The sequence below is a fragment of the Schistocerca nitens genome, chromosome 6 (genome assembly GCF_023898315.1).
Source record: "Schistocerca nitens isolate TAMUIC-IGC-003100 chromosome 6, iqSchNite1.1, whole genome shotgun sequence".
NCBI classification, from domain to species: Eukaryota; Metazoa; Arthropoda; class Insecta; order Orthoptera; family Acrididae; genus Schistocerca; species Schistocerca nitens.
In genome coordinates this window covers 510,870,817-510,885,301 of record NC_064619.1, presented here as the reverse complement: position 1 = coordinate 510,885,301, position 14,485 = coordinate 510,870,817, and the positions used below count along the sequence as shown (strand labels likewise).

General features: G+C 40.3%; 1 protein-coding gene and 1 pseudogene across 2 annotated transcripts in view; both read left to right on the top strand.

The window, feature by feature from the left end:
* LOC126263023 (aldehyde dehydrogenase, dimeric NADP-preferring-like) overlaps window positions 1–7,165 on the top strand; it is a 233,870-nt gene extending 226,705 nt beyond the window's left edge. For both annotated transcript variants that reach the window (XM_049959989.1, XM_049959990.1), the window contains exon 12: window positions 6,526–7,165. In XM_049959989.1, the coding sequence (XP_049815946.1) occupies window positions 6,526–6,546 (21 nt within the window). In that variant the 3' untranslated portion in view covers window positions 6,547–7,165. The remainder of the gene's footprint in view (window positions 1–6,525) is intronic.
* A 5,955-nt stretch (window positions 7,166–13,120) lies between these two features.
* On the top strand, window positions 13,121–13,238 carry LOC126264045 (5S ribosomal RNA; annotated as a pseudogene).
* Window positions 13,239–14,485: the final 1,247 nt, after the last annotated feature.

Genomic DNA, 14,485 nt, shown 5'->3' with positions numbered 1-14,485 from the left:
AACATTTAGCACAGTCACATCATCTGCGTAAAGTATTTTGATTTCATCTTTACATGTTTGTATATTATTCACAAATAAATTGAAGAGAACAGGTCCCATTACAGATCCTTGAGGTACACCATACTTAATGCTTCTAATTTCTGATCTGCATAAGTTATTAATGGCTACCTATTGTCTCCTGTTACTTAGATATGATGTTATCCAGTTTGCTGCATGTCCACGAATACCAGTATTCTCTAGTTTCTTTACTAGGACTGTATGATCAGCTGTGTCAAACATCTTGGATGGATCAAGAAAAACTCTAGACATTACCATCTTGTTGTCCAAGGCCTGTACGATTGATTCTGTTAATGATTCAATTGCTGTTTCCATTGGTTTCCCTTTCTGATATCCGTGCTGTGCTGGAGTTATTACATTATGTTTTTCCAAATAAGCAGTTAGTCTGTTTAGCATGAGAATTTATAATATTTTGGAGAAGCCTGATACTAAAGATACTGGCCTGTAGTTGTTAGGGTCATTGTGCTTTCCCTTTTTGTATACAGTTACTACTTAACTAATTTGAGTTTATCTGGAAATACTCCTTCTTGGAAAGAGCAGTTGGCAATATCCAGTAGTAGCATAATTATTTCTGCTGCCACCTGCTTCATTAAGCAGTTTGACACTTCATCATGTGCAGCACACTTTTATGCTTTTAGCTTTTTCATAACATTTGTCAGTTCCTTTTCAGACAATGGTTTCAGGAACATTGAGTGGCTTGGCTTATCTGTCACAATAGTTTATTACCATTTTTTAATTATAACCATTTATTATCAATGCTATGTCATTCACCAGCCACAGCTGGACAGACAGTGTCAAGATACAACATTATCAAAATACATGACTACAACTCTACTATGATAGTAATTTAATTCCACAAGACACATTTAAGTTACAAATTAGATTACAATAATATCACAACTATAAAATAGATACAAGTATAGAATGAAATTAAATATAATGGTTGCTGTTGGAGTCATGGAACTGAGCTGCAGCTCAAGTAAACACTATGCTATTACTAGAGAAGAATTCTTCAATATTGTAGAAAGGTTGCTCTTTTAGCTTAAATTGCTCCCATGGTAAAGATTGAATGTGATCAGGTAGAGCATTAAACAATTTTAAGGCCACCACTGGGAAACTGTTTTGTGTCTTTGCTAATCGACATCTTGGCATGTCGATACTGTCTTTGTTGCGAGTGCTGTATTTGTGAACTACATTTCTCTTTCTGTAAACATCATGGTTTCTCTTTATGTGGAAGAGGCAGTTCAGTATATATTGGCTGTAAACAGTCAGAACTCCTAACCTGGTGAAAATCGGTTAACAGTGGTCTGTTTTTCCTTGAAGTAATGATTCTCATTGCTTTCTTTTGCAGTAAAAGTACATTCTTGAAGACTGCTGAATGGCCCCAAAACAACAGCCCATAACTGACATGGCTGTGGAACATTGCATAGTACACAGTTAGAAGGTACTGTTCTGCTACTATACTTTTCAGTTTCCTCAAGACGTACAGGACCCATGAAAGTTTGGAACACATATGTTTGATGTGCTGTTGCCAGGTTAATTTGGTATCAATGAGAAAGCCCAGAAGTTTAACATCTGCTGCATTACCCAGTGCTCTCCAGTATTGCTGGGGCTGCATATCATCCTTTTTCTTCATTAATTTTCATTTTGTTCATGATAAACCAGGCCTTAGCTTCATTGAACAAGACTTCTGCTTGTTGGACTGCCTGTTAAACATTCTCTCCTTTTGAGAACAAGGCTGTATCATCCGCAAACTGCAAGGTGTGCCTATTGGAGCCTATGACATTTACGAAAATAAGGAACAGCAGGGGACCTATTACCAACCCCTGAGGCACACCATGCTGTAGCTTCTTCTCACCTGAATCAGCTTCTTGCACGGAGACAATCTGTCATTTGTTTCTCAGGTAGGATTTAAGAGTTTGCAGGACAGATCCCGCTATACCATATGTTTTTAGCTTTCTGAGCAGCGCCTTATGTGGGATGCAGTCAAATGCCTTACTAAGGTCACAGAGTACTATTGCTGTAGACTCTTTGTCTTCAAAACCCTGACTTATGTTTGTAACTAACTCAAGTACAGCTGTTGTTGTTGACCTGCCCTTCCGAAAGGCATTTTGCGCATCATAAAAGAGACTATTTCCACTGTTTTTTCATTCTTTGTTCCCCTTTTACCCTTCCTCCACTTCAGCATTTGGGGTTCCTCTTTTCCTTTCTCCTCCCTGAAAGCTCCTAAAGGCTGGCCCACGTGACTGATATGTAACAGGTGACTGGGTAACACATAATTCCCAGTCCCGGGTTGACAGGTAGGGTTCACACTTACCCCCTGGTACAGGCCAGGCCCAGGGAGGGGTGATTGCATGAGCTGTTACCTTCCCAAATTGCCAATTGGTCCCTCTGTCAGGTGTTTGGGAGGTTTGAACAATCATCTAAGGTGGGTGAGCCCCTCTGTGGGGGGGCCCCCAGTTGCTAGGAGCATGTCATCAGAGATGCTGCCAATAATGAGGGATTTTCTCATAATGAGCCAACCATTTCTTCACAGTCTGTCTACTAAACATAAACGGAATGAGACTAATAATTCAAAGACCCTCCCTGCTGCACCTTGGTTTCTCATGGTTTCATGTACTGAAGATGGTCAGTCCTTTGCTATGGGTAATCCGCTTACTATTCAGAAAGGTGTTGATGCAGTTGTTGGCCCTGTGAAATCCTGCTCTGGCACTTTGCTTTTGGAGATGACTTCTTGTTTCTCAATCACAACTACTGCTTGCAGCTTCGCTCCTCCACAGGTATCCTGTTCGTGCTGAGACCTGTCAAACGCTGAATTCTTTGCATAGTGTTATTTACACTAGGCTGCTCGATGGTCTGACCAAGGCAAAAATCCACACTTACCTCTCTGATCAGAGCATCATTGCAGTCCATCAGTTGATGAAAAAGGTAGATGCATCCTTAGTGGCCACATGCACTCTTTTTCTCGCGTTCGATAGAGTAGTGCTTCCATCAAAGATCAAAGCAGGCTATGAAGTTATCACAGTCCGACCATGCATTCTGAACCCAATGTGCTGTTACCAGTGTCATTGTTACAAACACACTTGAATGTCTTGTTGACACCCAGCCAAATGTGTAACACATGGTAGGGATGCTCACGAGGGCGACTGTCCACCTCCTTCTCACTGTTGGATGTATTGCATTGGCAACCATGCAGCCTCCTCCAGAGATAGCCCTGTGTGTCTCAGTGAGGGGGTCATACTGGAGATTATGATGAAGAAAAAAGTGCATTATTCTGACACTTGCAAGTTGTTGGCTAGTCAGAAACCTTGTGTTTTACCATCCAGCACTTACTGTACCATTATTACTACATCTCACTCCACAAAGGACATTGTCATGCAGACATGTGACCTCAAATTCAGCAAAGTGGCTGTATAATCGCCCAGTGTCAAGGTAGCATCTCCGTCTCCTTCTCCTCCAGCTGGGCAAAAAGCCGCCACATTTTCGCCTCTGGTGGCGAAATCACCTGCTATGCAACCAGCTGGTCAGTAAGGACAGGAGGAATACTTCCGCAAAGATTTTTTACATCCCTCCAGCCAACAAATATCTGAATTGTTATCTGCAACTGCAAAGGCTTCTCCTTCACTGGCTCGGAGATCCTCTTCAACAGTGTCCTGTCACCATGTGATACTCTCACACGGCCAACCTCCATGTCGTCGGAGCGCACCACCAGCCATTTTTCTGCACTGGACTCTGCAGACTGACCAACAGAGGATGCCGACACCTCATGGAGTGCGATCTTCCAGCTTCTGTGTTGTGTAACAGTGTCTTCAAAAGCTGGGACTTGGCAGCCCCCGAGGTGACACCCCTTCGTTTTTTGCCCTCCTCCCCTTTCCTCGTCATGACTCTCCTCCAACAGAATGTTCACGGACTTAGATCCAATAAGGAGGAATTATGGCTACTCCTGGAATTGCAGCATCCACTTGTTCACTGCCTCCAGGAAACAAAATTGCATCGTCACAACTGCTTTGACCTCTCACATTTCTTTCCAGTCCGCTTCGACCTTCCCCCTGAGGACAGCATGCCGTCTCATCCAGATTGATGTTCATAGTCAAACCATCTCCCCGAACACCCAGCAGCAAGCTGTTGCAGTCTGCATTTTCCTTCCTCACTTCACCTTTTCCCTTTGTACCATTTGCATCCCTCAGTCACTCGGTGTCACCAGGGCAGACTTCCTCCAGCTTGTTGAGCAACTCCTTTTTTGCTGCTTGGTGACTTTAATGAGCACCATCCCCTTTGGGGCTCTCCCAGAACCTGTCAGAGAGGTGCCCTCTTTGCTGACCTTTGCAATCAATTCAACCTCATCTGCATTAACACTGGAGCACCTGCATTCCTTTCAGACTCGACGCACACCTATTCCCATTTGGACCTATCCTTCTGCACTGCCCAGCTTGCCCATCATCTCGAGTAGCATATTATCTCTGACATGTACTTGAGCGACCGATTCCTATCCATTTCAAACTCCTACCCCACCTACATGCAAAACTCAAATGGCAGCTTTCCAAGGCTGAGTGGAGTCTATACTCCTTCCTGGCAACCTTTGATGAACAGCTTTTCCCCAGTTGTGATGACCAGGTAGAATACCTTACCAACATTATCCTTACCACCACAGAACATTCCATTCCTTGCACTTCATCTTTACCATGCCATGTCCCGGTCCCTTGGTGGACTGAGGCGAGCCGTGACGCAATTTGCACACAGAGTTGTGCTTTTGGCATTTTTAACTATCATTCTATGATGGTGAACTGTATTCATGATAAACAGTTGTGTGCACAGTGTCATCATGTTCTTTGGGATAGCAATGAAGCTAGCTGGGATTCATTTACTAGTACTTTTAGCAGTTCCATTCCCTCTTCCAACGTGAGGGTCAATTTCTGACGGCTCTCTGGGAACAAGATACTTCCCAATTTCTGGCCAACGTAGCAGGCAAGGTCATAGTGGACCCTATTGCATCTCTCACACCTTGGGCCGCTATTTTGGGAAGATTTTGAGCTCCACCCACTATCACCCTATCTTCCTCCACTGGAAACGAGTGGAGGAGGATCGGGCGATACCCTTCTCTCCTCAGAATGGGGAATGCTCACATTTACTACGAGGGAGCTAGATCAGGCTCTCACTTCATCCCAATCCTCAGCCCCAGGGACAGACAATGTTCACATTCAGATGTTGCAGCACCTTTCTCTAGGGGCAAGCACTTTCTCTTTCACATGTACAATGGCATCTGGGCAGAAGACATGTTTCCCAGTTGCTTGCGTGAAGCCTCTGTCATACCCATAACTAAGTGTGGTAAGGACAAGCACCTTCCTTGTAGCTACCACCCCATTTCTCTCACCAGCTATGTTTGGAAGGTGATAGAACATATGATTCATGCCTGGCTGGTATGGTGGCTCAAGTCTCACAATTTACTAATCACTGCACTATGTGGATTTCGAGCGCACTGTTCTGGAGTTGACCATCTCATCACTTTGTCAACCCGTGTTGTGAATGGTTTTCTGCAGAAATACCAGACTGTGCCCATGTTTTTTGATTTGGAGAAAGCCTACAACACCTGCTGGAGGACTGGTATCCTCCGTACTCTCTACATGTGGGCTTGAGAAGCCGCCTGCCCCATTTCCTTCAGGAATTTTTACAAGACAGCGTTTTTAAGGTATGTGTGGGTTCTGTCTTGTTGGACACCTTTATCCATGAAAATGGAGTGCCTCAGGGTTTTGTCCTGAGCGTCATCCTCTTTACTATTGCTATTAACCCTATTATGGACTTTCAGTGGGCCTCTCCAGTACCCTTTTCGTCGATGATTTTGCTATCTATTGTAGTTCTCCAGAGACAGTCTCCTTCTTCAGCATTGTCTCAATCGTCTTTACTCATGGAGCGTCAACATTGGCTTTCACTTTTCCACTGACAAACCGTCTGTATGAATTTCTGGCAGGTTCCTTCCATTGACAAACCTGTTTGTATGAATTTCTGGGCACCGCTGCTGCCAAGGCAGCAGTCCTTGTCCCTCAGCCCTCTAGTTCTTCCATTCTCTCTGATGATCTCTGTGTTGCTTTCTGTCAGCAGGTGTTGTCATTTTGGCATCACTATTGGTCTTCCCTTCATAGGAACAAGTTCTAGGGAATTATATATTTTGCCAAATGCTCGGGAGTTGAATTCTCTGCTTTTTACCTTAAAACATTTATTATATGTTAGTGAGGAAATATTTCTCTATTAATAAGATAAACAGCATTCTGTACTAAAGTCTCTTCTTCACAATACCATCACAGATTGTAGTATTTATTTCAGTGACTGCATGTAACAAGTTTGTTGTTCTTAACAGCTTTTTGTTTTGATCAAAAATCAACAAACAATATGTAACTTGCTTGACAATGATGGTAGGGAAGAGTCCTTACTTGGTTTTAAAGTTTTCTAATGTTAATTTTTCTTTCTTTGCAGGCAAGCCAAGGAGGGAACTGAGAGATTTTAAATTCTTTTACCTCAGAAGGTGACATACAGTATCCAGGAAGAGTTCTCTTTCATTTAAATAGTAATACTTATTAGGTGCTGCATTAAGAGTGGGATTTAGTACAATGGATGTCATAGCAACCTGCCAGTTTCTACAGATGCATTACAAGTGTCTCACTGGTACTTAAGGAAGATCACTCTTCCTGGTGCAATTTACCTGATTTTATTTACTGTCTCAAAGTATAGTGATACACAACAATCAAAACTTTTTGAAGCTGTACTTTGCCAAAAGAAGTACTTGAATTAGATCTGTAAAATAACTCTTTGATATTGGTATTGTTCTGTAATAATATTGATTCCAATTGTATATACATTGTAAATATTTTATAATATGTAAATAATATACAAGTAAGTCAGTTACTGCTGTGTTGTGGAAAAATGCTGGGTTTTGATGTAATAGTTGTATAAGCAAACACCACCAGCATTTATTTAACCTGTTAAGTAAAATGAATACAGTAACTTATCTATAAGTTAAGATATTTCTTATGCAAAACAGAGAATATCAGCAGTAACAAAGAAAGACACCTTTTTTCAGGACAAAAGAGAATAAATTCATTCATTTGTTCATTCATTCACTCATCACATTCTATGAAACCTTTCATGTAGGACAGCCATTTGGGGTGTGAGACAAGTAAAGTTAAACACATAGGCATAAGCAAACACTGCTGCCTACTTCTTTAAACTACACTAACAACAAATTATGATGAACACTAATCTGTATGCACAGACAAGAGTGAAAACTATCAGGAGTGGAGCCCATTCTAGAACCAAATGCAGAAATCTTTTTAAGGAACTCAACAACCATTGCACAATGTACAATCAGGCTGAAGTTTTTCATGAGGAAAAAAAGACCCCTATTTAAACCTAATAGGTGATATCAAAATCATTATACTGGAAAAAAGAAGCCATCCACTATGAGGATACAAACCTGAGTATGGTAGTGAAGGCTGTCCATATGGGTGGCTGTAAGATTTTTAATGCCCCCTTCATAAAGTATGTACTTAGTGGATGATGTTTCTCTTTCTCTTACAAAATACTTAAAGCATGGTCTATTGCAATGGTCATTTTACGCTATAGAAGAGTCCTGAACGACAATATCCTTATACCTGTAACTCTCAGACACATTCACAGATCCTAATTTGTATGCATGTTTGTTTATTATTGTGAACATATTTAAATACTTTTATGTTTTCTGTGATGGAATCTGAGTTACAGATGTCTAAATGTGAAACTGATTAATACTATTTACATAGTACCATAGAATGTAACCACAACAAACCTGTAAAATGGTCATTACATACCCAATGGTATATTCACAACTTAGATCACTGGAACACAAAATAAATGCAGAAAATTTTTATTCAAACTGGTAATTAGGATAACACTGTGTGTGTGTGTGTGTGTGTGTGTGTGTGTGTGTGTGTGGTTACACAGATGTTAGAACATATGTGTTTGTTTGCTTAATGTTTTTAGTGGTGATACCAATGAAGATATTGATGGAAGTATGTTTTCTTAAATGGAACCATGCACTTTTTATACTGAAATCGACAGCTCTTGAGAAGACAATTACAGTGAAATAGTGTTTGTTAATGTTGATATTGAAACCTGTCACAAAAAAATTCAAGAAATGTACTAGAATGAGAGAGCATGATGGCCGGAAACAGCATTTGTGGTGCAACCACTGCCACCCCTGCTCTGTAGTTGTATACTGTAACATAAGCCTGCACTATGAGAATAAAGCGTTATTTCCCCTTAAACCAACTTATCACTTAGATGCAGGTTCATCTATGAATGTTGTATATGGAAATATGATATAGACTAGAATCTCGTGTATCACGAAGGTCATAGGAAGACAGTTTGACATTTGTGAAACAGAGCTGAAACAGAAAAATCAACTGTTCATTCTCCAAAAATAAAGAGGTTTTAATCCTCTGCAAAACGGAACTACTGTATTAAATATCTAAATGACAGAATGAAGATTTGATCCAACAGGCAAATGTGTTGACATTCTGACACAACACAGCATGAGAACTCTGTTTGGCAGTGTTTGCATTGCTAATGCCAGATCTGGCCACCGTGCTTTCAAATTGTAGGACATTTCTTGAATTTTTTTATTTCAAGTTTCAATATCAACATTAACAAATTCTATATCCCTGTGATTGTCTTCTCAAGAGTAATCAAGTGCAGTTATAAAAAGTATACAGCTCCATTAAAAAAAGTACTTGCTTCAATATCTTAGTTCATACCAAAGCTAAAAACGTTAACCAAACAAGAAAATACATGTCCTCCAATGCTTTAACATTTTCCAAAAACCCTGTTTTGATACAGGGGTGTATTTTTCCTTCTTTTCCTGCTGTTGTTTATTTTGTAAGATTTGTGGTTGGTCTTATATCAGCACTAGTGGGAAGTTTTGTTCCTGGCCTATATAACAGGGCAATACTTTGCTGACCCCAATACACCGCCCGATGAAAGTAGTATTACCTTTATCATCTTGGCGGTCCGGATCCTTCATTACCACCTCCATGCCGATCCAACTGCGGTGAAGATGCCTGGAATTGTCTTCTCAAGAGTAATCAAGTGCAGTTATAAAAAGTATACAGCTCCATTAAAAAAAGTACTTGCTTCAATATCTTAGTTCATATCAAAGCTAAAAATGTTAACCAAACAAGAAAATACATGAAACTTCCTGGCAGATTAAAACTGTGTGCCCGAGTTCGAGTCTCGGTCGGGCACACAGTTTTAATCTGCCAGGAAGTTTAATATCAATGCACACTCTGCTGCAGAGTGAAAATCTCATTCTGGAAACATCCCCCAGGCTGTGGCTAAGCCATGTCTCTGCAATATCCTTTCTTTCAGGAGTGCTAGTTCTGCAAGGTTCGCAGGAGAACTTCTGTAAAGTTTGGAAGGTAGGAGACGACGTACTGGCAGAAGTAAAGCTGTGAGGACCGGACGTGAGTCGTGCTTCAGTAGCTCAGATGGTAGAGCACTTGCCCACGAAAGGCAAAGGTCCCGAGTTCGAGTCTCGGTCGGGCACACAGTTTTAATCTGCCAGGAAGTTTCATATCAGCGCACACTCCACTGCAGAGTGAAAATCTCATTCTGAAAGAAAATATATGTCCTCCAATGCTCTAACATTTTCCAAAACCCCTGTTTTGATACAGGGGTGTAATTTTCCTTCTTTTCCTGCTGTTGCTTATTTTGTAAGATTTGTGGTTGGTCTTATATCAGCACTAGTGGGAAGTTTTGTTCCTGGCCGATATAACAGGGCAATACTTTGCTGACCCCAATACACTGCCCGATGAAAGTACACGCTATGATCCCCGGAATGGTTCCGCAAGTTCTCTCTATTGCGCTACTAAATAAATAGCCACACTTAGCACGAACAGGGGTATATTTTGCCCAACATTTTCATTATCACTTTTCACAGCAGAATTAACAATTACTACAATAATACCACTCTCTTCAGTACCTTCAAACATTTGTACATGCATCCTGTAGGACCTGGGAGAAAAACCAGAGAAACAACTACCACTCTTCAATTGTTCATTACGCCCTTGTTGGTGTTTCACTTACTCCAAGGCTCTCTGATTCAGACACTTTCTGCACCATGGCACAAATGACTCCCAGACGACCAGTGGTTGTAATACCATTTTTAATGATCCCCTTCTCGCTGGCTCCACCACTGCTCCACACTCACTGCATACAAGAAAGGAAAATATACAGTTTCCCCTTCTCACTACATTTATCCTTAATCAATTTACTCATGAGCATCTCTTGTTGATGGCTTTCCAATGGTGTTTTGGAATGTTTACAAATATCCCGAAACACTACAATACATGGAACAGTTCACAAAATGAAAAGGGTGTTACATCTTGTGTGACTCACCCTGTATATACTGCGTGTTTGTGTTAGAAGAAAAGCTGCAGTTTTGAAAAGTCACTGTTCCTCCTCCTCCTCTACTACTCAGCTGCTCTTCTCATCTAAACAAAGCATTTTTGTAACTTTACACAGACCACTATTAGCTGTCTGTATACTGGTAAAGTAAGGGCCTTTCTAATATACACTGGAGAGCCAAAGAAACTGGTACACCTGCCTAATATCGTGTAAGGCCCCTGCGGGCATGCAGAAATGCTGCAGCATGATGTGGAATGGACTTGACTAATGTCTGAAGTAGGGCTGGAGGGAACTGACACCATAAACCCTGCAGGATCTCTTCTGTACAGCACATTGCAAGGTCAGTGGAAGTATTTAAACTCAGAAGAGTGTTCCTGGAGCCACTCTGTAGCAATTCTGGATGTGTGGGGTGTTGAATTGTCCTGCTGGAATTGCCCACGTCCATCGGAATGCACAATGGATATGAATGGCTGCAGGTGATTCTATATGTCTCGCGCATGCGCGTCGCCCTCTGTGAGGCAGACCGCGGAGCCCTCGCGGTCCGCAGTCTCTAGCCACACGACGAGGCCCATACAATGGGCTTAAAGTGAATTTGCAACAGCTTCTTTAATAGAAGTGACAAAACCTTATGGTTATACATCAAGTTTTATAAAGTTGACTTAGGACATGGCTTGTTTTAGGCAAACATTTAAATAATATTTTATGTTCTGAAGAAGACGTTATTACTAACGTTGAAACCTAGGTAAACGATAAAGTTAACCTGCAACTGTAGGCTGTATATTCTTATATATTTGGTAGAAAGTAAAAACGAATAACAATAGTAGTGTAAAACTGTGGATATAGACAAAATAAGGGAAAGACCAATAACTCCTAAACATCATGTGGCCCCTACACCTGTTTCTGTGAACCAGATTATAAAAACCTCAATTTCTGTTAAACCTTGCAGGATAAAATGCCTTTGTTGGTACATGAAACTCTTCATTAATGTTCATAAAAAGTTTTATGCTTGGAAAATGGTCTCTCAACCATTAAGTTTTAACACAAGTGAAGATCACTTCTGAAAAGCCTTGTTTGTATTGCAGTAATTTAAAAATTGAACATAAATCAAGATAAAATACGCAACACTTGACACTGTGTAAGCAAAGAAGAACCAAGGCATAGCTGTCAAGTGGGATATGCATTACATACAAAATAATTGATATTATTCTCACCTCCCCTGTCTGGTGGCACATGGCTAACAAGGTAATTAATTCATTTGAATATTATTGCAATAAAAGATGATCTGTGAAGTAATGGATGAGGCTGCAGGTTCATTTTCTGCTGTATTTAATATGAATTACCGTCACAGATAAGGTCTAACACATCTCATACTAACATATAATCACTCTAAAATTCCTTAAAGATCGTATCATCCTTTGACTGATATCAATTGAACTGGAAGAAATGTAATAAGAATGCTGTACATGATGATATGTTTTAATACTTAATTACTTTTATTACTGCAAATCATACAAATATTTTTGCTATAAAAGAACTGTACTGTACCAGGAACCAAGAACAAATGGTGATTTAAAATGGCCTTAATTATTATTATAGCAGTCTTTATGACCAGGCAGCCACATTAGTTCTTGCAAGGATTCATATTCATGCCAACAGTTCCTCTGCAGCTTCAAGTAGTCTATGACTAAAACCAGAGGTAATGCAAATTTTCTATTATTGTGCAAGATGTATGTTACATAGCACCTAATGGCCAAAGACTTCATTTATGGAGTAAACAAGGTTGGCTTTATTCTGACATAACTCACGGGATTCTGAAAGGCTTATTATTTTGGTGAAGTTTATTCCTGCACTGTAGGAATACTTTGATTATTTTCTTTTTTATGATGTGATAACCAGTTTATAAATTTTCGTACTGTATGTACAATTTTTTCCCAAGTACATTGAGTTAGACAATTTGCATAACTCTCATCCTGGACAAATTCTAACTTCACCTCACCATTCAGTGTATGCTCAATGAAAAACCAGGCATAACCACCAGTGGGGCATTTGACCTTACATTACGAGTACTTTTGCTAGATGCAGATCTCCATGGTACTCTACCCTGTGAGAGCCTCTTCAGCTCTGAGTAACTACTGCAACATACATCCTTCTTAATCAGCTTACTGTATTCATCTCTTGGTCTCCCTCTTCCTTCCAGTACTAAATTATTGATCCCTTTTTCTAGTTAGGTTGTATCACAAATCTCTCTTCTCCCCAATTCTGTTCCCTACCTCCTCATTAGTTACAAGATCTACTTGTTTAATCTTCAGCATTCTTCTGCAGCACCACATTTAAAAAGCTTCTATTTTCTTCTTGTCTAAACTGTTTATCGTCCATGTTTCATTTCCATACATGGATACACTCTATACAAATACTTTCAGAATGGACTTTCTGACACTTAAATCTATACTCAATGTTAACAAATTTCTCTTCTTTGGTAACGCTTTTCTTGCCATTGCTAGCCTAGGTTTTATATCCCTCCTACTTCAACCATCCTCAGTTATTTTGCTTCCCAAATAGCAATACTCATCTACTACTTAAAGTGTCTCATTTCCTAATGTAATTCCCTCACATTGCCTGATTTAATTAGACAGGCAACAACCTTGCCGCAGTGGATACACTGGTTCCCGTGAGATCACCAAAGTTAAGCGCTGTCGGGCGTGGTCGGCACTTGGATGGGTGACCATCCAGGCTGCCATGCGCTGTTGCCATTTTTCGGGGTGCACTCAGCCTCGTGATGCCAATTGAGGAGCTAACCGACCGAATAGTAGAGGCTTCGGTCAAGAATACCATCATAACGACCGGGAGAGTGGTGTGCTGACCCCATGCCCTTTTTTTTTTTTTTTTTTTTTTTTTTTTTTAACATTCCATTATCCTTGTTTTGCTTTTGTTGATGTTCATCTTATACCCTCTTTTCAAGACACAGTCCATTCCGTTCAACGGCTCTTCCAAGTCGTATGCTGCTTCTGACAGAATTACAATGTCATCATCAAACCTTGAAGTTTTTATTTCTTCTCGCTGGACTTTAATTCCTACTCCAAATTTTTCTTTTGTTTCATTTACTGCTTGCTCAAGATACAGATTGAATAACATCAGGGATAGACTACAACCCTGTCTCTATCGTTTCTCAACCACTGCTTCCCTTTCATGCCTATTGCTTTTCTAATTGCTGCCTGATTTCTGTACAAGTTGTAACTAGCTTTTTGCTTCCTGAATTTACCACTGCTACCATCAGAATTACAAAGTGAGCATTCCAGTCAATACAGTCAAAAGTTTTCTCTAAATCTACAAATGTTATAAATGTAGGTTTGCCATTCCTTAACCTACCTTCTATGAGAAGTTGTAGGATCAGTATTGCTTTGTGTGTTCCTACATTTCTCGAGATCCAAACTGATCTTCCCCGAGGTCAGCTTCGAACAGCTTTTCCATTCTTCTGCAAAGGATTTGTTATTATTATTTTGCAACTATGACTTATTAAACTGATTGTTCGGTAATTTTCACAACTGTCGGCACCTACTTCCTTTGAAATTGGAATTATTATATTCTTTTTGAAGTCTGACGTTATTCCGCCTGTCTCATACATCTTGTTCACCAGATGGAAGAGTTTTGTCATGGCTGGCTCTCCCAAGGCTGTCAGAAGCTCTAACAGAATGTTGTCTACTCTCAGAGACTTAAGTCTTTCAGTGCTTTGTCAAATTCTTCACACAGTATCATATCTCCCTTCTCATCTTCATCTACACCTTCTTCCACTTCCATAATATAGCACTCAAGTACATCTCCCTTGTAAAGACCCTCTGTATACTCCTTCCACCTTTCTGCTTCCCCTTCTTTGCTTAGGACTGGTTTTCCATCTGAGCGTTTGACATTCATACAGGTGGTTCTCTTTTCTCCAATGGTCTTTTAATTTTCCTGTAGGCAGCATCTATCTTTCCCCTAGTGATATATGCTTCTACATCCT